General features: G+C 40.4%; 2 protein-coding genes and 1 long non-coding RNA gene across 7 annotated transcripts; 2 read left to right on the top strand and 1 right to left on the bottom strand.

Annotated features, from left to right (window-relative positions):
* Positions 1–61: 61 nt before the first annotated feature.
* On the top strand, positions 62–3,028 carry LOC115340778. 2 transcript variants are annotated; one of them, XR_003923171.1, is made up of 4 exons: positions 62–189; positions 640–777; positions 1,308–1,482; positions 2,940–3,028. It is a non-coding gene; the product is annotated as an uncharacterized LOC115340778 (long non-coding RNA). The 2 variants fall into 2 exon arrangements; XR_003923170.1 differs by lacking the exon at positions 1,308–1,482 and having other exon boundaries at positions 2,940–3,020.
* On the bottom strand, positions 2,131–18,154 carry CEP76 (centrosomal protein 76). 4 transcript variants are annotated; one of them, XM_030012781.1, is made up of 13 exons: positions 17,966–18,065; positions 17,231–17,401; positions 16,691–16,846; positions 16,269–16,350; positions 15,679–15,903; positions 14,401–14,586; positions 11,406–11,503; positions 10,599–10,727; positions 7,695–7,886; positions 5,618–5,784; positions 4,355–4,688; positions 2,946–3,163; positions 2,131–2,483 (listed from the first exon to the last, which is right to left on the bottom strand). In XM_030012781.1, exons 3-13 carry the CDS (start codon positions 16,844–16,846, stop codon positions 2,345–2,347), a joined length of 1,926 nt encoding a protein of 641 aa, XP_029868641.1. In that variant the 5' UTR covers positions 17,231–17,401; positions 17,966–18,065; the 3' UTR covers positions 2,131–2,344. The 4 variants fall into 4 exon arrangements, with proteins under 4 accessions (XP_029868641.1, XP_029868640.1, XP_040979133.1 ...); XM_030012780.1 differs by lacking the exon at positions 17,231–17,401 and having other exon boundaries at positions 17,966–18,154; XM_041123199.1 differs by lacking the exons at positions 14,401–14,586; positions 17,231–17,401 and having other exon boundaries at positions 17,966–18,154.
* On the top strand, positions 18,125–25,345 carry PSMG2 (proteasome assembly chaperone 2). Its single transcript, XM_030012786.2, has 7 exons — positions 18,125–18,281; positions 19,650–19,821; positions 20,629–20,687; positions 21,544–21,662; positions 22,998–23,171; positions 24,381–24,501; positions 24,927–25,345. The coding sequence occupies exons 1-7, from the start codon at positions 18,210–18,212 to the stop codon at positions 25,017–25,019; spliced, it is 810 nt and encodes a 269-aa protein (XP_029868646.1). The 5' UTR covers positions 18,125–18,209; the 3' UTR covers positions 25,020–25,345.
* Positions 25,346–25,935: the final 590 nt, after the last annotated feature.

A 25,935-nucleotide genomic window follows, 5' to 3' on the forward strand; every position in this document is an offset into this window, starting at 1 on the left:
TCCCGCGGCGCTGACGTCTCCTTGCGAGCAGCCAGGCTGCCGCGCGCGCCCCCGAGGCGGGCGAGGCTGCGGTGTTCCTCTCCCAACCGCCCTGGGCGGGCGGCGGCGGTTCCGCGCCGAGTGTTGGTAACGCCCCCCCCGAGGCAAACAACTCCGGTCGGCGAGCAGGGCGCCCGCCTCCCGCACCAGGTACGCGACGGCACCGGCCCCCATCTCTCCGCAGCGCGGGCGCCTCGCGTTCCGGAGCAGAGCGTTATCCCCGCAGTGCCCTGGATCCGCGTCCCGCGGCCTGCCCTTGCGAGGCAAACGCCCCGCGCCGCGAAGCTTCCCCCGGCAACGCTCCCGGGCCCTTCGGCCGCCGCCGAGGCTACGCGGAAAGGCCGAGGGCCGGTGAAGGAGCACCGGCTGGAAAGGGCCAAGAAGGGACTCGTCTGCCCGGCGGCTGGGGGCTGGCGTCCCCGCCCCTCGGCACCCCCGGGCCCCAGGAGGGCGCAGCCTCTCCCCCGGCCGGGAACAGGCCAACGGGCACGGCCCACGGGAAAGTCAGGCTCCTGGGGTGGAGGCTGAGTGCCTTAAAACTCAAATCAAAAAACACTTCTGTGTGGGGTTTGTTATTTTTTTTCCTTCGGTATTCTACAGTTTCACCTAGCGCATGTAAAACGAAATGAAAAATTCCCCTGAGCGCTGGCCTCGTCTGAAAGACCGAAGCACACAACTGACTGACAAGGCTGCGGAGTACCGCACGCTGGCAGGGCCACGCAACGCCGGCTCTAACGAGTGAGATCCCGCTTCCTATTTCACTCTTCCCTGTATTGAACGCAGGTGCTTTTTATCTCTTGCCATGACATACACGTGCATATCATACACGGCTGCAAATAAGATACAGCTAGTGTTTAAATAAAGCTATTAACTTTGGCAATATTCACCATACAGTATGATCTAACCTTCCACATTGTATTAGATATAATGAAATCAGTGGAGAAACAGTACTGTCTGAAGCTTTGATCAGGGTTCTGTACGCTGTGTAACAGCCAAATGAATACATTTTGGTCTTTCAGGTATAAACGCAACACGAAAACAGATGTGTAAGGCACGTGAAACATGTTAGCAGCAGGGCCAGTAAGTACACAACATACTACTGAAATTTGAAGCTAAAACCCAAGTGCTGCAGTAGGCAGTATTTAGCACTTCTGGAAAAAGTGTCACACTACCACACCGCTGATGAAACGTACATGCAAAATGCCAACATTTGCTCCTGCTATATATGTTCCAAGCTCCTATAGGATTAGTTATTTTTTTTTCTCCAGCACCAGGAGTTGGATCTTTCTTACAAGTAGAACAGAAGGAGGCAGACGTGGGCTATCAAAGATATGGAATGGCTTTTAGAGAAGAAATCAAATCGTTTTGGATTCTTCAGCCTCAAAAAGAGATGGCTGGAGTCCAGGTGGTAAAACCATGAGAGGCATGGGATGGAGAAGTTCCGTAAGTCCAATCGCTTGCCATTTCTCAAAGCACGAAGACTAAAAGACACTCAGCAAAATAATCATCCACAGGTTTAAGACAAAAAAAAACCCATAGATGGATAAGTGAGTATGGATCTGAGCGTCAGAATTAAGACAAAATCATGAATGGTTGTTAAGCAAAATGGCCTAGCTGCAACTTCTACCTCAGAAATTTCCTAAGCTGACATCAGGAAAAAGGCATCAGGTTAAACCACTATATCTAACCCAGCACAGCTATTCACATGTTCAGGTATCCAAGTCTTAGTTTTAAATATATATATTAAAAAAATAAAAATCCATAAATTATGAAATTCATAGATTAACAAGATTACCTATACCTGACTGAACTGTTCTTAGAAGCTGAACGTAGAAGCTATTGCTTGGTCCAAGAGAGGCAGAAATAAGTTTTGTTGTTGGAAAGGACAGATGCTTGAACTTCAGTATTTCTGGATCTCAGCCACTCACAAAGTACACTGGGACGCTACACGGAGAGGAGTGGTAAAAGAGTCTCTTACCCTGGAGAGGTAAAACAGACTTTTTTCTAACTGAATTCTTAAACCACTTCAGAACTGCAGAAGAGAAGCTAGTATTTTATGCACATATTTTAGTAACTTGACCCACATTCCTGTAAGTATTAAAAGTAACCTTTATTAAAAATAAGACTAAATTCTCTTTATAAATACAATCATTACTGTGTACACAATCCTCTTCAATACACACACTGTGGTATTCAAAATCAGTGGCATTTAAATAAAATACGATATTAGTTTTTAATTGCATAATTTTATACCCACATACATTATTTTTCAGATCTAAAAGGGTCTGAACGATTTTGGTTTTTTTCAAAGGACAGAGCGGTATTTACAAGCAAACATGATCCAAACAGCACATGCAGATTCAGGGTACGCAAACACTCGTACACGAACTGCAAGGCGCACTTGGTCTCCCCTACAACAGATTATTTCTTCACAAAAAGGAGACCTATATGACAAAAAGAAAAACAAGAATAACACATATTACTAAGCTAATATTGAATTTTTCAATTACATACGTGCAATTTTTTTAAGTGTGACTAACACTTACATAACGAGTGCCATGAGTCTGTCATTACAAATAATAATATTGCTCTCTAGTGCACGGGCTGTTGCCTTGGAGGAAAACAAGACCACTACTGATCATTTTTAACAAGTGCAGAGAAATTAAATTAACTCCTCATTCTTTAATTTAACCCATGAGCAGTCTATCATCACTGAACTCACCAATGTAACATAAAAGCTCTGCACCCCATGACCCCTTATATATACTGCACAACTCTTCTTCCACTTCTAATTTAAGGAAATTCATCTTCTTTAAATGTCATTATCAAAAATAACCAAGCTGCAATTCATAATTAAGTATTCCTATTTGGTTTTAACATATATATATTTTTACTTTTAGACCTACCGAAGACATGTGGCAAATGCTCTCCTGGCATTTCTGTATACAAAATGGATAGGAAACCCCTTAAAAGTGTGGCCATCAGGTACCGCTCTTCTTACAGCATCTTGAAACTCTTCGTTTCCTGCAGATATACTTGTTGTACGTTCGAGCTCATAGGCTGCTAATGCTGGTGACAACAGATAGGATAGATGGTCATCCCAAACAGTGGAAAGGCCAAGATCCTGTGAGACAAGTCACAGAATGATGACAACTGCGCAGAATGAACATTAGGATATGACTAAGCTTGCATACTGTATAGATTCAAATAAACCCATGACAAATCTTTAATTTGTAGTTAATGGAAGTGAACCCATGAAGCAATAAGATTTGTATATTGACTCACACACCAACTGGAAGAATCAAACACCACCAACAAAACACCAAACATTTAGCAAGAAATTAAGTTAGACTACTAGACTAAAACAAGACGAGCAGAGTTGAAACTAGATGTTTTAGCTACAGTATCTCTGCATGAAATGTAAGAAGATAGTGCATAAATACACAGCAAAAATACAGGAAAGATCAACTAAGATTCATTTTTCTAATGTCTCTCATGGAAACCCACTTCTGAAAAAAGCAACGCGCAACAGCTCCCCAAAACACGTACACGTGTACATGCACCTTCCTCCTACCATCCCACAAATGCAAAGAAGCGGAAAAGTCTACTGCGTATGTATTCAACATTGCATGAGACTCATACGCCGAGAATTACTTGCCACCTCAAAGGTTAAGCATTGTATCGGGAGATAAAAACAAACAACCAAAAAACCCCATTAAAAACAGACAAAAGCTAACAGGGATTTAAAATATCATCTTCTTCATATCCAGCACAGGAAGAATCATTTCTGGCACAACACGTCTTATAAAAATCCTGATAAAGGACAAAACGAACTTCTAGAAACACCTGATTTTGTAAAGCAGTCAGAGTAAGATCATGAAAGCTGAAAGCCTGCTTTTATCTAAGGACCAAAAACATTTGTGAAGGATAGGCAAAGCCCGCTAACAACCAGATCTGATCTTCCTAGCTCTTTTACAGACCACTCATAGGTAGCCTGCAGGTGCCAGTAAGCTGAAGATCACAGACCTAGAACGAGAGACAAAGGCAGGGTGGGGGGAAGAAGCCCACACACTAGGCTATGAATCACCACTGCAAATAGTACGTATGATGTCTAAACTAGCTCAGTACAGTCTTTCCAAGTAATTTCTCAGTTATTTCACTTCTCATATACTGCATTTCTGCAAAAGCTGATGGAAAACACGTTGCAAAGATACAAGTATGTGAACTAACAAATGGCTATCCAAAACAAGTATGCAGTAAGAACATGCACCTTTATTACCACAACAGATCAATGACAATCTTTAAATAGTATTACCTTTCTGTGTTCAGAGACCAATATTCTCAGCTGCAATTCTATCTCATTGCTTGTTACCGCAGCATCTATTGTGGAAGCACACAGAGGAGGAAAAGGGGGAACTGAAGATGTTGTTCCAGGGCAACATACAGATTTTATTGCTTCTCCACTCATTGGTTTCCATTTAGATTCATCATGCAGGTCAAACACACAGACCTCCACAGCATCAGAGGGCTGACAATTTCCAAAGAACTTTTGGTGGTTGAAGATACAACCTATTGTGCGGTAAGGATACAGTGGCTTGGGTTGTTCAACTAGTGGAGGGTCATCAGGGTTGATAGGTCTGTGGATGTACCTAATCAAAAACATTCAATTTCTTATTAATACACCTTATTTCAAGGCAAGGTAAAAATATTTAGATGGGACAGATATAAGCCATTCCTCCTTTTAAAAATATAAGCCAAGTTTGTTAACATTTCCCCCCCGCCCCCAAAATGGCATTCATGTTTTTACAGAAAAGTAATTAAACACATTTTGGAGGCATAACATACAGTGAAATAATACATCACTTTTTTTTCTTTAAATCTAGAAAAATAAGCTGATTAATCAAGCAGATACTCAACAGCAATTAAAGTTTGCAACTCTAACAAGATACCCATACAATTTCCCCGCCATTCATCACATTTGGAGAAATATATCTTCAAATGCTAACCATAGGATACACAGTGGCAAAACAGAATTGTTTATTTTCAACACGGGATATAACAGATTCCAGAAGCTTTGGAATACAGAACAACTATGTGTGCCCTTCTAAAATGACTCGAGAGAGAATCTCAGAGAACTTGCAGAGATTCCTGCAGGGGAAAGAAGTAATGTAACACTGATTTCACAGGTGAAATAAGGAAAAAAATATGGGTTCCTAAACAATCATGTCAGATTTCATCTCCTCTACAAATGATAGCAGCGATAGCATCAATGGCAACCAGCTGCCATAAGACCCAAAACAGTTACCACCTGCTATAAGACAAAACAGTTACTATATGGTATTAGAGCCACTGGAAACTGTATTACAAACTGTTGAAATATTTCACCTCACACTGAACCAGTTATTTTCCAAACAAAAGCAGTACACAGAAAAAAAGATTCAAAAGCAAAAGTCACCCGGATTACACGACAGTTACATGATAGGGTGTAAAGATAAAAAGCAAAAAAAACCAACAACAAAAATATCCCACGCAAACCCCAATATACATTGTTCAGTTTTCTTATATTCCTTTTACTCACCTATGTCCTGTTAAGCTCTCCCAAAAAGTAATTGTTCCATCAGTTCCACAAGTCATTACCCAAGTGTGGGGGACTCCTTTTGCTTTTGTTCCAACACACACAAAGGCTTCCAATCCAAATCCAAGAAGAAGACTGCACAGAAGGTTAGCATGATCTTCACAGTCACCCTAGACAGTAAATATTAGTAAGTTGGTTTGAGTATCAGGCATGGATAAGATCTTTAAGAAAGAAAATAGTGATATTTCTCTAACCATTATTTAACGAGTCGTATTTCCCTCCTCTTTACCTAAAGCACGTATCAGAAGTCAGGATTTTAAGATTTAAACTTGACAAGTTTATAAATCTGTTAAAAATAGTGCTATGTTCTAATGATAGACTATTTATATTTTTTATTCAAATAGAGTGTACGATTAATACTGGAAAACATTTCTTATGATTATAAAAATACCTTCAAGCAATCCAAAACCAGAATCTATTGACCCGTGAAGACAAAACCAATATTCTAATTAAACATAAAAACGTATATAAGGCAAATACCTGACAGTACTAGAAATTACACAGTATTTTCACAGTTAGGAAATTTAGTCATTTAATAAAATGTAATTCTACTGTTATTTCACTGCCTTGAATGTGTCGTCACGCTTGGATGTGTTGTCACAGTTCAGAAATTAAACAAAGATAAAACAACCTCCCCCACAGATCTAACTATAAACCAGCTGAGAGTCATGCGTACTGCTTTTCCCTTCAGTCAGAAAAACATTTCTTTCATAAATACATCACTACCATTGATAATTCACAGAAAACAATTTCCAAATGTGATGTCTAATATTCTTTGTCTCTTAAGTTCTTTACAAATGTCAGCTGTAAAGAAGGAACAAAAATTCCTCATACAATGAAGCCTTCATAATACAAAGCACAGCATTCAGAAGAGTAAGACTCTTTAGTCAAGTACTATTCAAAATGTTGAAAATGTAAAATTCAGTGTTCTTTGATCTATCTATTTGTTACACAAATAACACAATCTTCCCCTACCAGAATGTACAAGGGAAATATGCAGAAAAGTACATTTAAACAAGTTTTTAGTGAACCTATGTTCATTTAATAACACCATACCACTTTCCACAAGAAAAATAATACTGGTCCAGCTGGTGTCTCAGGGGCTAAATTCAGCTATTTTCTATACAGCTTTCCACTTCTGCCTTGGAGGAAACCCTTTCTGTCTGCCTCCAAACAATGGTCCTCAAACTCAAAGTTGCTATCATCATCTCCATCTGAAAGCCAGTGGGTAGCCAGTGATGACTTTATATGGTACCTATGCATGATGTGATATTCAGAGACAACAGCTAATGCCTGTTCTATGTGGTCTTTGAAAGAGGTCTAAAATTTGGGATACAGCTCCTGCTGCCAAGAACACATCTTTTTAATACAAACACATCAGTGATGATTATTTTTGGATGCAGAAGTACCTCTGTAGCAATGAAAAGCACCGACCACTCCAAAGAGGTATTAAAAGGGATCACTATTACTTTTATTGGTACAACAGAAGAGCTATAATCCAGAACGAGTTACAATTTGTTTTAGTTATTATAGTTGTATGATACAACTTTCAGATCACCAAGAACTAGGCTGAAACTTTTAATGGAAATCCCTGTCTTGCACAAATGGAATGTAAAGACTGTCAGTATATTTTAGCCCATCTAAAAAAACCAGGTTTCTAAAAGAGACTTTTTCAACTGTTCCTGGATTAGTCCAGAATTTATACTAGTGTCCTGCACACTAGCAGGGATTCATTGAATAATTATATGGGATCTTATAAAAGCAAATGAAGAAAAGCAAGCTCACTGTGAAACAGATGCATTGACAAAGGGACCCCAACAATAGCAGTAAAGAAAGTCTGCTCCAAAGCCTTCTTGTCTGCTATTTAACATGTTTCTCTTTAAAAAGATCTTAAACAAATTATTGTAACAGAATTCTCCAAATTTGATTTAATCCATGTATTTGCAGCCTCTTTTAAATTACTGACTTCAGTTAGAATACGATACCAGCTCTGTTGTGTCACACGACTATTTTCACATACCTGGTTTCTACATAAAAAAGCAAGAAGGGTGCACCACTGTTCTTGTTTGCCACCACCTCCTCCGATGACAGGAGCTCTTTCATAACCCAGGACACTGACAAATCGTGCTGCTTGTCTAGGTGTGTCTAGTAACCGGCCTGCTCGAAGTGGTCTGATATATGAACAAACCGGACGGTTTACTCCATTTTCATCCTGAATATATAAAACACGGTTATTTGCCAGCCATGCAAATATCACAAAAGATTCATCATAACTTAGACTGTCTTCTTTGCAATGGGATTTATTCTCCCTGAAATAAACATCACTCAAAAACATTAAGACACAAAAATACTTCTAGAATTAAGACACAAGACCATTAAGGCAACTCATTCAAAGACATTACAGCTAGACTCTTCTGCTGGCTCTGTCACTCGTAGGAGATTCTGGACTAAAGATTTGAACACCTGGAGCACCACATGCTGCAATTAATTTTCTTAAAAAGGTGAGGAACTGTTCATGCTCCACCCACTATCAATTTCTACATTATCACCAAGCAAAAAACCAAACCATAACAAATACACACACACCCCAAAACCCAAAAGAAACCCAAAAACCAACCCCCCAAAACATTAAACACTCAGCAGATTTTAGAGTTTAAAAGGTGTCTATTTGCTTCTGAATTTGAATACTCTACCTCTTGTTGTAACACCAAAAAGCAGTTAAAATTTACTCACAACAAAGTAAGTAGATCTCTATAAATTAAGAGAGTAATAATATGAAGAATTTTCATGGAAAAATGAAAAAAATAAGATGACTGGAAAAAGGTCCATTTTATTACATGCTGCAGGGAAATACTATGATTACCAACTATTAAAACTTTTTCAAGAACTACAGAACTCTTCTTTTCCTCACTGGGCTAAATTGGTACTTTTATGTTCATATATTTTAAAAAGGGATCAAAGCCTTTTAAATCTCTGCAGCTTCAGGAAATTATGGTCTCATATTTTTACTATATCACATATTGCCCTCGTTAAGGTTTTGCCATGCTTTTCCAGCAAGTTGGTGTAAGAAAAGCAGCATTTATTTGAAGCTGACTGGAATCCTGTTGAAAATTATTTCACAGCTTGAAAGCAATCAAAAAAAATCACAGGCAGGATTCATTATTTAATATAGTTTTATATACATAATGCACGCTTCTGCATTACACATATGAAACTAGATGATAACTAAATTATCAAACAATTCCGATAATCTCATTTCTCTTCCCAGAAATGAGAAAGGCCATTAAGAGCAGTTTTACTAACATTTGCTATGGCCAGTGTGAGACTCAAGATACACTCTCTATAGGTACTGAACTAGCAGAGGGCCTAGTTCCTATAGCATTCTGAGGGCTGCCAGTTTCTATACTGGTCTGTAACAAAGAACTTAGTCCTCTGATCCTATCCACAAACCCTTCCCCCTCCAACCTTCTTCCCAACCCTACTGTAGCTTTCCGGGTGCAGAAAGTAGAATACCATTAATTCATACGTTGCTTTATTCTCAAACTAGGACAAGTCCCATTTTTACCTCATGTCCCCAGCCAAACTCCCAGTTCCATAATTCCCTATTTAATTATATGTTTCTCTACATACCCTGCCCTGAAACTCTTAAGCCTTTGTATGGGGTCTGGTTGGAATGGAGTTAATTTTCTTCACAGCAGTCCCTACGGTGCCATGTTTTATATTTGTGACCAAAACAATGTTGATAATATACCAGTGTTTTAGCTGTTCCTGAGCAGTGCTTGCACAGTGTCAAGGCCTTCTCTGTTTCTCATTTGGCCCCTACACAGAGTAGTTTCGGGGTGGACAAAAGGCTGGGAGGGGACACAGCCAGGACAGCTGACCTGAACTGACCAAAGGGATGTTCTGTGCCATACAGCGTCACATTCAGCAATAAAACTGGTGGAGAATGGACTTTTTCTAAACATGCCCCTGCTTGGAGACTAGCTGGGCATCAGCCTGCTGGTGGGAGGTGGTGAGTGATTGTCTTTGCATCACTTCCCCCCCGCCCCCACTCTTCCTTTCTTTCTTTCCTTCACTTATTAAGCCATCTTTATCTCAACCCATGAGTTTTATCTCGCTTTTGCCCCTTCTATTCTCTCCCCCATCCTGCTGGGGCGGAGTGAGTGAGTGACTGGGTAGGGGCTCAGCGTGCTGGCTGGGATTTGTAAGTTCACATCACTACTGAACACTCACGGTACAGCCAGAATGGAAGTTGTTACTTCACTGAAGAGCAAGAGTAGGCACAGATCACTTCAGGACATTACTTTGAGATAATAAGCTACTGCGCATTATCTGTGCTAGGAAAATTGCCACTCTGCAGGCTAAATTCATAGCACGAAAAATGCAAGGATCATACCACTCCTTTTACTGAGGGACAGCCTCCAAGGAGCAACTGACAGTAATTTATTGGCCTACAATAATTATGTCCATAGCTATCGTGTGACATAAACGAGACAGATTGTTTTACAGACCACACAGAGCTCGAATATTGTGTGGATCTGTTCCAATAGATCTACTAAGTCTGTTTTTTGTAATTGTTTTATCTGGTATAAAATTTGTTTGAAACAGTTTGCACAAATCGCGTAAGTCTTTGCCATTTGTGAGTATACACAGAAAAGACTAAACAGGCTTTACCACCTCCTATATCAGAGGTGGCTGGAGCAACCCTTCTGTCTGCATCGTGCTATTAAGCTTCAATACACAAACAGAAGTTCAATCCTTACAAATTTCATTTTTTACATGATACACCACATGTAGCCCTGACCTGAATGTAACCACATCATAAATCCCTACAGATTCTATATACACATAAACTTCAAAATATATAAAAAAATAAAAAAGATAACTTAAAGAAAGAATTGGTCTATTCATAAAATTTACAAACCTGTGCAAAAATCTTTACCAGCCTCACGTTGTGTGTAGGCCTAATCTGTAGGTATTCTCTCCACCATTGCTTAGCATACACAAGAAATAACCGTTCTTTTTCTGCTGTTTTCTGACGTTCCAAAGCAAACTGCAGGTAAGAAAAACATAACCAATCACATACATGTTAATTCTAAACAGGAAAAAAAGCCCATAATCAGTAAGTACATTAACACCAAATCCTGGCATATGTAAAATAAAGCTTGATATTTAAAGTGTGCCGCACAAATGCTGAAGAATAGTATTTTTAAATGAAAATCCAGTGAACAAAAACCTCTAGTTACATTTCTTGTTTGTAGGCTCATATACCAAGCTTGACTGAAGTAGTGTTCATCTTAAGTGATGCATTTCTGTACAGAAAGATTGCTCAGCTTTTGATGTGCAGAAGAATATCTGTGTGCACCTTCAGGCCAACATTTACTGGCTTTCCAGGCAGAATAGCTGACTTGAAATTATTGTTTCAAATGGGAAAGAGAGCAAGAAAACATACACTACCTGAAGAAAATTAGGCATATTGCATCTTTCTTATTTTTCTTCTTAAAGTTTTGATACAAGTAATTAGAAAAACTACTAAAGTAATATTTCAAATAATGTTCAGTATAAACAAAGTCGTTCAAAAAAACATAATTATATTTCAATTTAATAGAAAAAAAAGAAGTATCAAACATTCAAAAACCCACAGCGCTCAACATCTACAAGTAATTCCATACTGAGCTCCCGCCCCTCCCCCCAATAAAAAAGTAAGTCAGCTCTCCCAGAAATTACTTACTTGAGTATTAGTTATTTCCAGAGACAGTGTCTTATTAAGCTGTGGATACATTTCCAGTCTGATGTTTAAAACACCAACAGAAACCTTTGATTCTGTACCTTTGAACCAAAATAAATTTTGATCAGTTCTCTCAAATTCAGTTTACTTAGGACACTTCAGCCAGGCAGGAACAAATAGTTAAAATAAATATGTTAGCTATCTAATCACAAAAAATAACTAAACTTCTTTAAATATAGGCAAAATAAGCATCTTAATTTACATTTCAAACTCAAATGAGGCTCCAAGAAACCATAATCTGGCCAAAAAAGCAGACATCTAGATCTGAGATAGGGATCTAAGGCGCTCTTTGCAGCCAGTACCAGGATGTATGAGATGAATGGCATTCTAGAAACAACTAGAATAGGCATCTAAAATAGAGTAGGAGATTCACACACTGTAGAAGTGCCTATTCCACTGATCATGCAGGTAGCTCAAATTTAAGTAGTCGGAAATAAGTGAAGTTAATCTTCCCCAAAATACAGTTCATTATGAAGGACCCAGAGTGCCATACAAATAGATAAATCAACTTAAAAAAAAAAACCCCAAAACAACAAACAAACGAACCACAAAACCCCACAAACCTAATGTTGTTGCATAATGCTGAAAAATTTAGAATTACGTAAAGAACAAGAAGCATTACAAAACAACAGAGAGATAGGATTATAAACAATACAAGTAACAGAAGCCACACATAGTAGTTTGTCTATTTATCTGAGATGGCAGCATGCTTTGATGTTCTTGATACTTTTTTTTTTTTACAACGACAAGACTTTTGAAGAGGAGAAAAAGCACCGGATTTACTGGATTGATACTTTATTACTTGGAAAAAAGATGATAATTAGATTTAACTCCTCCTATCTCCCATTTGAGTATTAAACTCAACTTATTTGTTATGCATTTCCAAGTCACTATACATAAAAAGCTCTCCATTTGAGAGACTATCCAAACCCATATTGCTTACTAAAGATTTGCCAATGCCAGCATTTTCAGAAGGAAATGAACCTAACGAACATATTAGCAAATAAGCTTACTAGATTTGTATTCGCTGGATAAAACACTGCACCAAATCATACCCCCTCACCCCACCCTAAAAAGCAGCCAATAGTGATGACAATCAGGAATAACTTACATAGTATATCCAACCTCCAATATATTTCGAAGGTATAATTTAATCTCTTTTGAAACTATCAAGAACTGCTCACCTACCTAACAGGGAGAGAAACTGCAATGAAGAATACTCAAATGACTCAGCAGCTACTAGTTGACCAAACTCTGGGATAGCTAGCGTAGCAAGTCATGACAGGTTGAGTCCTAGATCTAGTCTTTATCCACTAAATCGTAATATCCTAAAAGCTTAGGCTGGAACTCCTAAAAAGCGGAGTGGGGACAAGTGATAAAAATACACATATATACTACCTGCTAAGCAACTAAACAAAGCTCTTCAGCCCTTCTGTCAGAAAACATGCTTCCAGATACTGGAACAAAAGGCAGCACAGCAGAGATCACTTTCTCTAGCAGTTGCTAGTTTGCTATGAAAGGGACACAAACTCTCTTCAGTGCACCACTCTGATATATTCCTGGAGATAATAGAATCATAGAATGGTTTGTGCTGGAAGTGACCTTAAAGATCACCTAGTCCCAACCCCCCTGCCATAGGCAGGGACACCTTCCACTAGACCAGGGATGGGGCATCCACAGCCTCTCTGGGCAACCCGTCCCAGTGCCTCACCACCCTCACAATGAAGAGCTTCTTCCTTACATCTAATCTAAATCTACCCTCTTTCAGGTTAAAGCCATCACCCCTTGTCCTATCACTACATGCCCTTGTAAAAAGTCCCTCCCCATCTTTCCTGTAGGCCCCCTTTAGGTACTGGAAGGCTGCTACAAGGTCTCCCCAGAGCCTTCTCTTCTCCAGGCTCAACAACCCCAACTCTCTCAGCCTGTCCTCACAGGAGGTGTTCCAGCCCCCTGATCATTTCTGTGGCCCTCCTCTGGACTCCCTTGAGCAGGTCCATGTCCTTCTTATGTTGGGGGCCCCACAGCTGAACCCAGTATCGCAGGTGGGGTCTCACCAGAGCAGAGCAGAGGGGCAAAATCACCTCCCTTGACCTGCTGGCCACGCTTCTTTTGATGTGGCCCAGGATACAGTTGGCTTTCTGGGCTGTGAGCGCACATTGCTGGCTCAGATTCAGTTTTTCATCCACTAATACCCCCAAGTCCTTCTCCACAGGACTGCTCTCAACCCACTCATCACCCAGCCTGCATGTGTGCTTGGGATTGCTCTGACCCAGGTGCAGGACCTTGCACTTGGCCTTGCTGAACTTCATGAGGTTTGCATAGGCCCACCTCTCAAGCCTGTCAAGGTCCCTCTGGATGGCATCCCTTCCCTCTGGCGTGTCGACTGCATCACACAGCTTGGCATTGTCAGCAAACTCGCCGAGGGTTGGCCTAGCACTCAATCCTGCTGTCCGTGTCGCCAACAAAGATGTTAAACAGCGCCAGTCCCAATACCGACCCCTGAGGAACACCACTCATTGCTGGTCTCCACTCGGACACTGAGCCATTGACCGCAACTCTTTGAGTGTGACCATCCAGCCCATTCCTTATCCACCGAGTGGTCCATCCATCAAATCCATGTCACAACCATGAATTGGTAGATTTTTGGTTGGTTGGTTGGTTGGTTTTTGATAAGTTAGCCAGATTTTGCAGAAAATCAGTAGTGGGAGTTCCCAGACACGGGGGCCATTACTACACAGGATCTGGAATACACATTTTTAGTACTTTGGTAACAGAAAAATCTGACCATTAGTCTCCTACACATTTTCTAATGATACCTTGTAGTGATTTGTGAGTCGAACTAAAATTAAACTACACCATAAATACTGCTTTAAGCTTATAAGCAAGCTCAGTACTCAATATTTCAAGTCATCATTACAGCCTTATTATTTATCCTTACCTACACCCAGGAGTTCAACAGCAACGTTTGTTATGCCATTCTCTGCAGCCAAGACAGATCGCCACTCCAAGAAATAGGATGCTACTAGTGTTGTCTCACCAAATGTGTCTGTTTTGATCAGAACCATATGCACTGGATCACATATAGATAACATAGTGGTTGCATCCACCATTTTACTTCCATCACCTGCCATTATTCAGCCAAGATAAGACAGCAAAAAAATATTACCATCCCAAGTCCTCCTCAAAATTAAAAAAAGTATGCATTCACATTAATTGCATGCGTAGCATTTTAAGAAACATCTCATGTACAGAAGTGTAAGCAATGATCCCATCTTAAAATCAAACTCAGTCTAGGACAGAGCTACAGAAAGATTACAGTTGATTTACAGTGGAGATAAAAAGATTCCTATAGTTGAGTACTCCAATGTAACTGGTTCACTGCACAAAAATTAAAATGGAACTAGCACTTAGGAAAATAAAGAATATTAAAGCACCATTAAGTACAAGAAATTGAAAAATATTATTTTATTAAGTTGGAGTGCGTCAGGTCAACTTACTATACATCAGTATTTAGGCAACAACTTTCTCTGTAGTTAAGCTTGACCCTATGATACAGGGTCTGCTCCATGAGCCTAAGCAGAATTAACAAATTCTGGTTTTCTTTGAATTTGTGGTATATTCACTCCCTTCCCCAAGTCCAACTACAATAGCTCTGGCTTTCTCTCTGTTCCCTGATATTCCATAAGCCACCCTGGATTTCTACAGGATTCAGACAATATCCAGAAGCCTTTTCATAACATACTTAGCTCTTACCATGTTCCCTGGCTACGAACAGAAGAATGGTAATACAGGTTATGGATAACTGACTCTTCTGCAGGTGTTTGCCAACTGGTAGGCAAACTGAAATTACACTGAAGTTTTTCCTTCCATATGATGGCAAATTTACATTTCCTTTATTCACTTGTCAGCACAAAGTTCATGAAAATCACAGCCACCTTAGTATCTCTTACCATCTCTGAGACTATCATCTCACTGTCAATTATGGTTAAAGTCGGTCAACTTCAAAAATTATTTTAGAGTGGAATAGAAGGAAAAGAGGCCAGAGTAGAGAAAGATCTACAAGTGGCATAACTTAATACAGTAATCAGTTTCCTTAGGAAAACATGATGAAAAATAGGAAGGAAAGCCACTAAATAATATCAAACATACTTCACAATAACTCTGAAGTCAGAAAAAAACCCAATAGCATCAGCTTTAAACCCACAATGTTCCTTACCTAGGCTATCCTTGTGTACTTCAAGTAAAAAACCATCATGAAAATCTGGCTCGCAGGCACAGGGTACAGGTTTAGAACGGAAGCGCTGATTTCGAAAATGTAAACACAGAGTGAAGGTAGAACAGATTTGGCCAGGCAGAGGCTCCGGTTCCTGAAGATGCTCCAGAAAAGCTTTTCCACCCAAAACCTGAAGGTAAAGATACCTCCGTGTTGGGTCAATGTTAGCTGTAAAGCGTAGCAATAAAAATGAAGAGACTACAAACAGATCTTAGGAAGCATGTTAAATATCAGTTAACTAACAGGAGACTAGAAAAAAAGAAACTTTTTTGAAACAAATGCTTAGGAGAAAGTGATTTTAAAATGTATGAAAGTTATCTTAATGTAAAATAAATGAATTTTTTTTAAGAAGTTGCATTTTATGCGACACTAATTTCTGCTGCTTACATGAATTTACTTCCTGTAGACAAGCAGGAAAAACATCCACATTTATGCCAGTTCATACTGGATTACTCATTCAGAGTTCAAAAATCATAGACTTCAAATTTCTCTCAAAACTATGATCCAAATATTAAAATAAACAAGCAACATACTTCTTTTCAAAACTGGTGGTTCTCCGTCAACTAAATGTGTTGATGGTTTTGGAGCTGAAGTCCTCTCCTTTTCATTCACATCCTGGAATTACAATTAAGACTTTTTAAGGCACCAAGGGATGCAACAGCGCTCTTACCGCACTCTTCTAAAAATTAAAGAATCCTCCATTTCAACTGAATGCCATTCCTTGGGTATGCTCCCGCCTAGTACTTGAGATGTTACGAAACTGAACAAATACTTACAATGCAGTATTATCATTAAACCAATTTTAGCATTTGCATTAAGCTGTTCTGCTCCTAATATGTCACAAATCAGTAAAGCCATCACAAACCTTTGGAAGTAATGAGGTTTTGCTTTGTCAAAACACCAAGTCAGTAAGAGGAATAAGCAAAAACATTGTCACTCTTCAGAAGCTACTTACAGTTACAAATTTAAGTTCCTTCATAACATCATCAATGATTCCTCGTTGTCTTAAGGCTTTTATCAGATCTTCTGTGGATAACTGCTGATGCTCAGGTGCTAACTCTTCACGTATAGTCTCAGCAAGAACTTCTCTTATCCTGCCATGGACATCCATCTGAAAGAAAGTTCATTATATGCTACAAATACAAGCTCTTTATATTGTAGCAGCTATGACTAAACAGTCACTCTATAAGACTAAAGGTATTCTCCTAGGAACACAGAAATAACTACACCAAAATATTAATCCTTTCAGAACTAATCAAATGAGTCACTATCTCACCAAAGCAGCTCTACCAGTTAAAAAAACCACAAGCATACCAAACATGAGCATTTTCACTGCTTTTGGCAGCATCCCCTGCTTTGAACCTCCCTCCTTACAAAAAGGTCTGCAAATCCATCAGTTATAAAATGCTCAGTTTTAATTTATTGTCTCCCTCAAAATTCAAACTTACGATAATAGTTTCTTATTTTTTAAGGGGAAAAGTACACCTTTATATACTTGTAGGTAAGTCACGGAAGTAGTAAGTCTCCATTGCAAGCTTCCCCTACGCGCAAAGGGAAGTCAAGAATTTCTGTCCTTCCCCGCAGCTGTGAAACTGCGTGGATGTTTAAAGCTGTTGATCCGCCGGGAAGGCTGTTAAGGCCACGCAGCCGCTGGGACCTGAAATACCTGGCGACACACGAGTTAAAGCCTTCCCATCTATTCCCCCCTCAGTTCAAGGCACAGCCCAGGGAACCCGGCTCAGAGAGCCCCAGCCTCGGGGTGCTGACGCCGCCGCTCAGCCCGCCATGTCCTCCCCCCGCCTCCTCAGAACGGGACACCGAGTGAGAGAGCAGCAACGGGGGGAGGCAGGACGGCAGGGGCCTCGGCTCCCTCCCTCCCTCCGCAGCCCAGGAACGAGGAGAGGAGGGCGAGAAGCGGAGGCGGTCGGTGGCCGGCGGGGAAAAGGCCGCGGGCCGAGGCAGCCATGAAAGGAGGGCGCGGACCGCCGCCCGCCCTCCCGGGAGGGGGCGCAAACGCCCGTAAGGCCAAACGCCGCCTGGAAACCATCTGAAGCGGCTGTGGTGGGAAAAACAAAGCAGGGCGAGCGAGCGGGCGCGGAGCGAGCGGGCACTGCCGTCACCAAGGGCCGGGGGTCCGCAGCGCCGACGCGGGAAGGAGCTAAACCCTCCCCCTCCTTCCCCGGGACTTCCCCCGGCAGGAGAAGTCGCTCCACCGCGGAGACGCCCCCACCTTGACCAGCTGCTGGTGGATGATCTGCTTCAGCTCGGAGGCTTTCTCCGGCGGCAGCGACATGGCGGCAGCTCAGGAGAAGTAACCGCGACGCTTCCCGCCGCCGGAGGAGCAGGGGCGCGCCGCGCGGGAGGCCCCGCCCCCAGCCGCCGTTCCGACGGCGCGAGGCGGGCGCTGACGGCCGTTCGCCACCCCCCCGCCCCGCTGAGGAGAGCGGCGCAGCGCCCGTTCCTTCGCGGCCGGCATGTTTGTTCCTTGCGACCGTGGAGGCGGCGGCTCCGCCGGCTCCGACTTTAAAGGCTTCACTCTGCTCATGGTAAGTCGCGCTCCTGCTTACCCCACCCCCCTCCCGCCCTCGGTGGGCTTCAGGGGGCGCTGCCCCAACGGGAGCACTCCGGAGCGGGCGAGAGGGGCAGGCCGCTTCTCGGGGCCCCGGCGCGGAGGGCTTCTCTCTCCTCTGTGGGGCGCGGGCAGGGGCTTGTCTGCCCGGCTCGCCCGCGCCTGTGGGGCAGGAGGGCCGGGGCGCTTTGGTCTTTCTCCTCCGGCCGGGGGCCGGCCCTGGGTGCTCGGCCGCTGGAAGGTGGAGAGGCGCCGGGCGGGCGGTTGCAGCGCCCGTGTGTACATCTGTCGGATGTTTTGCCGAGTAAAAGAGGATTTGCAGGGGTCCTTCCCAGAGCCGTTTCCAGCAAAGCTTGGTGCGGTCTCTTCCGTTTCCGTCAACGTCTCCCTCCTCACACCACCCCCCCCCCCCCCCCCCCCCCCGTGTTTTGCTCCTGTCAAGCTAGTGGGTCCCTTTAGTGTATTACTTAAAGGTAACCTTATCACCTTGCACTGAGGGCTGCGCGGCCCGGGATGACTCTGCAGGCTGCACGGGAAGTCGTTCCCCATCAGCTGACTAGCCAGAGGAAATAGAGCTCGGCTGGCTTCTGTGTCTGGGAGTAACAGCTGGCTGTTGGATGCCAGCCGGCTGGTAACGACGCTCTGTCAGTGCTGCTACGTCCTCTTTCACCGCGAGCTCATCAGCGTCAAATTCGGTGTGTTTCTGCAGCTGGTGGCAGCAGCAGTTCGTAGACACAGACTTGCTTATAAATTAGAGGGAAGCAAGCGAAAATTTTACTGTTTTCTTCCTGTAGCAGTTTCTGTAGAAGGACACAAGCTCTTGATTTTTGGTGCCATCAGATTAGGCCGGTATCAGTCCCGATTGGTGATAACCGGTGGTAATTCCTATAAAATGAATCCAAGATGACCCTTAGCATTTTCGTCCTTAAAAGGTGAAGAACAATCTACTCTTGTAGATGAGCCAAGCTGAGATATACAGGTTTAATATATGTAATATTACCTTTACCATTAGGTGTCACTTGAGGCCTGCCAATCTCAGCATTAGTCATTGGAGTGACACTTATCTACTCTGTATCCAAAAAAAAGAGAGGGAGGAGACAAGTTTCCAAGCCTTTAAGTTTATAGTGAGACAGGATTATTCACAGAAATGGTCAGGATGTTTTTGTGGGACAGGGACCAATGCCTGTATTAGTAATCTGTTAAGAAGTGGTCACCTTTGTCAGAAGATTATTACTTTAGAAATTATGTTTGACCAGAATTGAAGTAATTTAAACTTTCACTATTTGAAGAGCATCTCACATTGTCCATAAAACACACTGTAATTTAGTTACTTCTGTTACTTCAGCCAGCAGTGTCGGTGGGAAATGTTGGTCAACTGGCAATAGATCTAGTGATTTCCACGCTTGACATGACTAAAGTTGGTTACTTTTACACTGATTGCCTGGTGCCAATGGTTGGAAATAATCCATATGCAACAGCAGAAGAAAATTCAATGGAGCTGAGTATAAATGCTGAAGGTGGGTATTGAACGCTGAATGTATTTGCAAGCTGCATACGGTGCAAGAATGTCACATTTAGTTTTTTTGTTGTTGTTACATTTTGCTTATGCGAACAATGTTTAAACTAAGGTCGGTAATAACCACTTCAGTAACTTACAGGTAAGAACATATTTACGCTTCACAGAGGAAACTGTTACTATTGTTATTTTGGATAACAAGTTTGACATATGGAACCAGTAAGAAATGTTGAATTTCAACCATATTACAGTGCAGCCAAAACTCTTTGTGTTTTTAAGCCAAAGCAACATGCAGTGTGCACATACTTACAGTAAACTGCTGGAATGCAAGCTGAATTTCTGGTGTGGAAGGATATTTATCCTCTCTTCTTCCTTCCTTCCCACCTATGTTTGCCTTTTTCCTTATGTGGTGTTTCTCCCTGTCCCCACTTCAAATTCTTAGTTTCTTTCCCTACATTGATCGTTGCATTTCATTTTTTTTTTTCCCTCTTAAAACATGGAAATCTCAGAATAATCTGTCAATCTTTGCAAAGCTGCATAAAGAGATTATCTGAATCATTACAGGAGGCAGATCTTCATATATTTTTCTTCATTCAGTCCTTTGAATTTAGCAAAATTAAGTCCAATGAAGACAACGCACAAAACTACGTATTTTTAACGCTGTGGATAGTGTCAGGCTTTCCCATATGAATTTATAGTTGAAAGGTTTACTGTCCTGAAGTTTGTAAATTGGATAAATCTGGATACTTCTAAACCCAGATCTCTTTCTTGCTTTCTTCTTACAAAACTGATTTATTTCTTCTTGTAGTGTATTCGTTACCTTCAAAGAAACTTGTAGTTCTGCAGATCAGATCACCTTTTATAAAGGTAGGTATGTTCATTGATTGTTCTTACTTCATTATTCAGTTTGAATAGTTCTGCTGTCAAAAACTTTAAGTGGCCTAGCAGAAATATTTTTCTGCTTTGTGCTATAAAAACTTCTGCAGTTGATACAGTTTTAGCTGACAAAAACTGACTTCTGCATTCACTGAGGATTGGGGTTTGTTTGGTTTTTTTTCCAAGCCCCATAACAGCCCACCTATATTGGTAGATTTTAGTGTAAATACATCCTTAGTTATTAACAGTCTTGAAAATACAAAATGGTCTGGGTTTTGTCTTTTTTTTTTTTCTCTACATTTATTGTTTTTGTGGGTTCTTCTATTGCAATAGCTTAATATTTGGTGTCACTCCAATTTACTTATTTCATAGTGTTCTATATTCATTTAAACTGCATTCGTTATGTAAAAAATGAAGAATTTAGAATTACTCATTAACTGGACAGTGGCTGTAATTTAAAATAAGCAGAATAACATGCCAGAAAAAATTTTGTGCTGCGGTTTTTAGCAGTTCAAAGTGTGAAAAAATACTGTGTGATCCTACCATCCCATCTTACTCTAAAGCTTTTTCCATTGGTATTAATGGCACACAAAACAGATGGTACTGTCGTTGTTAACATGGTCTTAACGATAATTTTTATAATTATACTTGTAGTTTTGATTAACTAAACATCCAGAGCAGTCCTCTGCTTTTTAAAAATACATCTGAAGCTGAAGTCTAAATGGATATGAAGAAAAATTAACATCACTGCTAAACATTATATTTAACACCTAGTATTGTTGGCTTTTGGCTATTTTTTAAGGATGCGATATATTTTTCACTTTTTTTCTTCTGTCTTTGCATAAAGAACAAGTACAGGCCATTCTGTCAAACACTGCTTTCTTGGGTGAAAAGCAGCAAATGTGCCAGAATTGTTCTTCTGTCTAGCAGCCATGCATACCAGCGCGATGATGAGCAACTGCTTGGGTATGTTTGTGTCATTAAAAGACCTAATTAATGTTTCTCTTCTTTTTGACAAACTGACATATTTCCCTCTACTGAGTACTTCTGGCAGGGTTCTTTTGCTTGGCTGTGTACATAGATCATAAAATACTTAATATCCTATTAAAACATTATGTTATACAGGATTAGTCTCTGAACTTTGTTAGTGACTACTGTTGAAAGTACTGAGCAAATAATAAGCTGTAAGTAAATTGCACTTGGCCTGCACTGTCAGGCAACAGAGCCTCAGTTTTATCTTAATTTCTTGTGGCTGCAAGCAATGTCAAGGATTAGCTCCTAACACACAGATCACAGGTTAGATTTTTAACAGTTAATTAGAATATTGGTTAGTTTCTTATCTCTTCTTCATTATTCTGCATTTTGAAGGTTTTCTTCAGTATAGTAAGTTGTCATTCTTTTTTTATAGGAAGTTATCAATTCTTATTTGCTGAGAGGCAACTGTAAGGTTCAGACTATATGTATTCTTACTAGATATTACCCCTTTAAAAAACAAGCATTACTGGCTGATTGAGGACATCATAATTGGTGATTTAACAATCAAAAATGAGTGTTTTTGCAAAAGAGCAATTGTTATCCTCAGACTATAAATGTGTAGGGCCTTTATAGGAGGTTTAGGTCCATGTACGTCCCAGATAGAGTTAGCAGTGATATTTGCATACAGTTGCAGAATGGCCAGCTAACACAGAATGAAATGAGAGGGACTGACCGTTATTCGATGTAGTCCGAGTCATAAATTGTGGTGATTTAACACACGCAGGCATGTGTGTGCACCCCCGCTCCCTGCCTCAGCACCACAGAGTAACTCTCTTATTGCAGATTGACTAAAGAGTGAAGGTAGTGCATTCAGAAAACACTTAGACTTGACTGAAGCCTGCATATATTTGTAGTGGGAGCTTATTAAAAATACTGTATCACGGTGAAGTCCAAGTTTACCCTAACAAATCTTAAATTAATCACCTCCTATCTGAAGGAAGAAAAAGCACATTTTATTTGTAAATCATTTTAACAACCATAAGCAGTTCTCCAATTTATGTGCTTATGTATCTGGTACTTGCCAGTCATTTGAGCCTCTAAAAAGAGGGTACCTTAGTTCTATTTGTGGCAGAAAGTTGAGTAGTTTGTACTGTTTTGAGGCCACAGACTACTTTTTAACTTTGATTTGAGGAGGAAGGGAATATCAATGCAATTCTTTATTGCAGGTGTGATGTCCTCAATGCTTGCAGCTTCTTTCTGTCGCAAATAATAACATTGGTAGTGTCTTTTATTGTCAGACTGAATGTATTCTTGATTTGTTTCTAGGACACCACTACGCTACCTACTTACACCTGATCTTGAGAAAGCAGTTGGAGGCCTTATGCAGGAGCTAAGCTGGAAAGAAATGGAAAAAGTGGCAGCTTACCCTGGAATAAATGATACAGAAAAAGTTCTACATATTCCTGGAGGTGGCATCACAAAACTGTTATTTACTGAGAGGTGAGTTGCCCAAAGATAAGCACAGAAATGTATCAGAAGTCTTTTTTTAGTACATGGGTAAAATCATCTTTTAAACCACTATGTTATAGGAAAAGAAAGGTCCCTCTTTTCATAGAGAAGGGTTTTATAGGAATAGAACTTCTTCCAGATCAAGCCCATAATTAAGAGGGGAAAAAAATAGGGAATTCTGCATCATAAAGTTAAAATATGATAAAAATATAAGTGAGTGGGCTAAAGGAAAATAATAAAGCCTTTACAGTTAAGATCGTGATTAATCTCGTATCTGATTTTATGCAAACTGGAATTTGTAAATAGTAAAATTCCTATACTAGTGATACTTTAACTAAAACTGTTTCCTGTGACAAATAGTTCCATCATCAGTTGTTAAAAAAAAAATTCTGAGCACTAAGAAAGAGTTAAGATTTCAGGGCCAGCAAACAATTAGATGTGGCGGTTTTGTTAAAAGGTGTGTGCATCAGAAGTTGTGCTGAAAGCATGTTGGAGTTTCAAATTTTAGATAGTAGTACTCGCTCATTATGGTACAACTGTGTTTGTTAGCTCTGCAAAAGGTGTTTGTAAGTGTCAGGTGGAAAATTCACTTTTATTTTTTTAGCTATTGTTTTTTGGCACCTGTCCAAACTGTTGCATCCAACAGCAGGAGTTATTTATATCATGCTTACCTTTGTACTGACTTTGGTATGGAAACAGCATACAAATGCAAAAGAAAAGACCTCCCAGGACTTTAGGAAAAAAAACTTTAAAAAAATAATAATATTAATATCTAAATGAAAAAATGGGAATATTGTGAGTAAAGTAGTAACATGCAGCCTGCAAAACTGCTGTTTGAAATACACAGAAAGATAAGGAGTGATTGTATCAAAGGATCTGTATAATGCCCCGCCAGCACAAAAACGCAAACTAAGTATGTAAAAGAGGCCCTGAGTAACTCTTCCATGACCGAGGATTCCTGCCTCACAAAGCAAAGAACAAATTCAAGACTAATAAAAAGAACATGAAGTGTGAAAATGCAAGCAAGGAAGTCTGGAGAGGGAAAGAAAAAAATCTATATATACGCATACATTTTTACTTTTTGTTTGGGTTTGGTTTTTTGTAACAAGCCATATGCAGTTTGTTATTGCTCTTAATACATAAATATAAGTGTTCTGGATTTAGACAAGAAATAGAAATGCCTGCTCATTTTTGTTGCAGCTGTTCAAAAGGAATCCAAATGGCAGTTCTTCTGAAATTCTGCTCAGAAGGGGACAACATCCCTGATGCATTTGCTCTTGTTAGCTATCTTAATGAATGGCTCCAGCTAATTAAAAGTGAAGTAAGTGCTGTTTGATCTAGAGTTCTTGCTTTCGTATTTCCTATCTGTAGTTTCCATTTTTCTTCAGTCCAGCACATGAAAAATGCTACTCAGCTGAACTTTAGAAAAGTTAAAAACGTATGGGTTGGGTTCATTTTGGCCTTTGGTCATCAAGTATATGCCAAATTAAAAATACGTTTTGGTTTAAAATCTCACTGGGAATTTCCCCACCTGAAAAGCCAAACCTAAACCCCAGTCCCTTTGACAAGCATGGGGGGAAATTGCGTCAAGGTTTGATCAAGTTCGATCTTCCAGTACTCTTCCCTAAAGCAACCCACAATGATACTGACACTTGAAATGCTGCCCATTATGTTAAAACATGTGCCAGAGATAGAATTACATTGTTATTATTTAAAACTTAAAGAATTATTCTGTTCTTGTTGCAGAGCAACAATTCCACAGATAGTTCTTCACAATGGAAAATACCAAGTTCTTGGCGCTTACTTTTTGGCAACGGTCTTCCACCTGCACTCTTCTGATCAGTTTTGAATTCTTCTGTAAGTCACACGTGCAGTCTGAAACATCCCTTGAGAAGGTGATTACATAGTCATTGCCAAGCAACAGCAGCTTAATTTGTTGTGTACATAAATTCTTTATTTAAGAAAAATTTCTTTCACAGATGTGGGTAGCTAAAGAAATTAAGGTAACTTTCACAAATTGACCAAAGAAATATGTTTTGTACAGTTGTTTAGTGAATAACTTTGGTTGAAATTTTTTCTAATAAAATATTTTTTAAAAAACCTTTTTCTTTGGTTAAGTGTTATTGCTAAGGAAAAGCCTATGGCGCACCTTCTTGATGTAGCTGAGAACTTGAGATTGATGTGCAGGCACAGATTTTTCTTATGAAGATAAAACCCTACTCTTCCATGTCAACTGTGGATCTTGGCTTTTTTTCAAAACCTTCCTGGTTAGGTAAGCAAAGCTCAGGAGTGACTAGTTCTGCCTTCTTTCCCAGTGCTGTTGTGGTAGCTTCAGCTGGGGAGACTCAAGCGATATAGCAGCCTGTTCTATCTTTTCTGGTCTACTTCCATTGTGTAATTTCCATTCTGCTTCCAAGGGCTGCAGAGATGCTGACGCTAAAGCTTTCTAAGTAGATGAGCCTTCTTAGACTGACTGGAGGGTGACTACAGTGCTCTGAAATGTAGAGGAATTAAAGCATTGCCCTGATAGCAGGCAGTCTGTTATCTGTATTTTATAAGCTTAATCTGAGACACTAGTTGTGTAATGGTACTTATTGTGTTGTTAAAACTAGATGTTCCGTTTTGATCTTTTGGAAGTGCGTGGTCACCTCAGCTTAACAGTAATTTAAATCTAGAATTTCTAAGTTGGGTAAGCTCCCCATTGCAACATAACGGCAAGATCCCTAAGAAAACTGAAATTAGCCCTTGGATGTAT

This window comes from Aquila chrysaetos, chromosome 4 (genome assembly GCF_900496995.4).
Source record: "Aquila chrysaetos chrysaetos chromosome 4, bAquChr1.4, whole genome shotgun sequence".
Lineage (NCBI taxonomy): Eukaryota > Metazoa > Chordata > Aves > Accipitriformes > Accipitridae > Aquila > Aquila chrysaetos.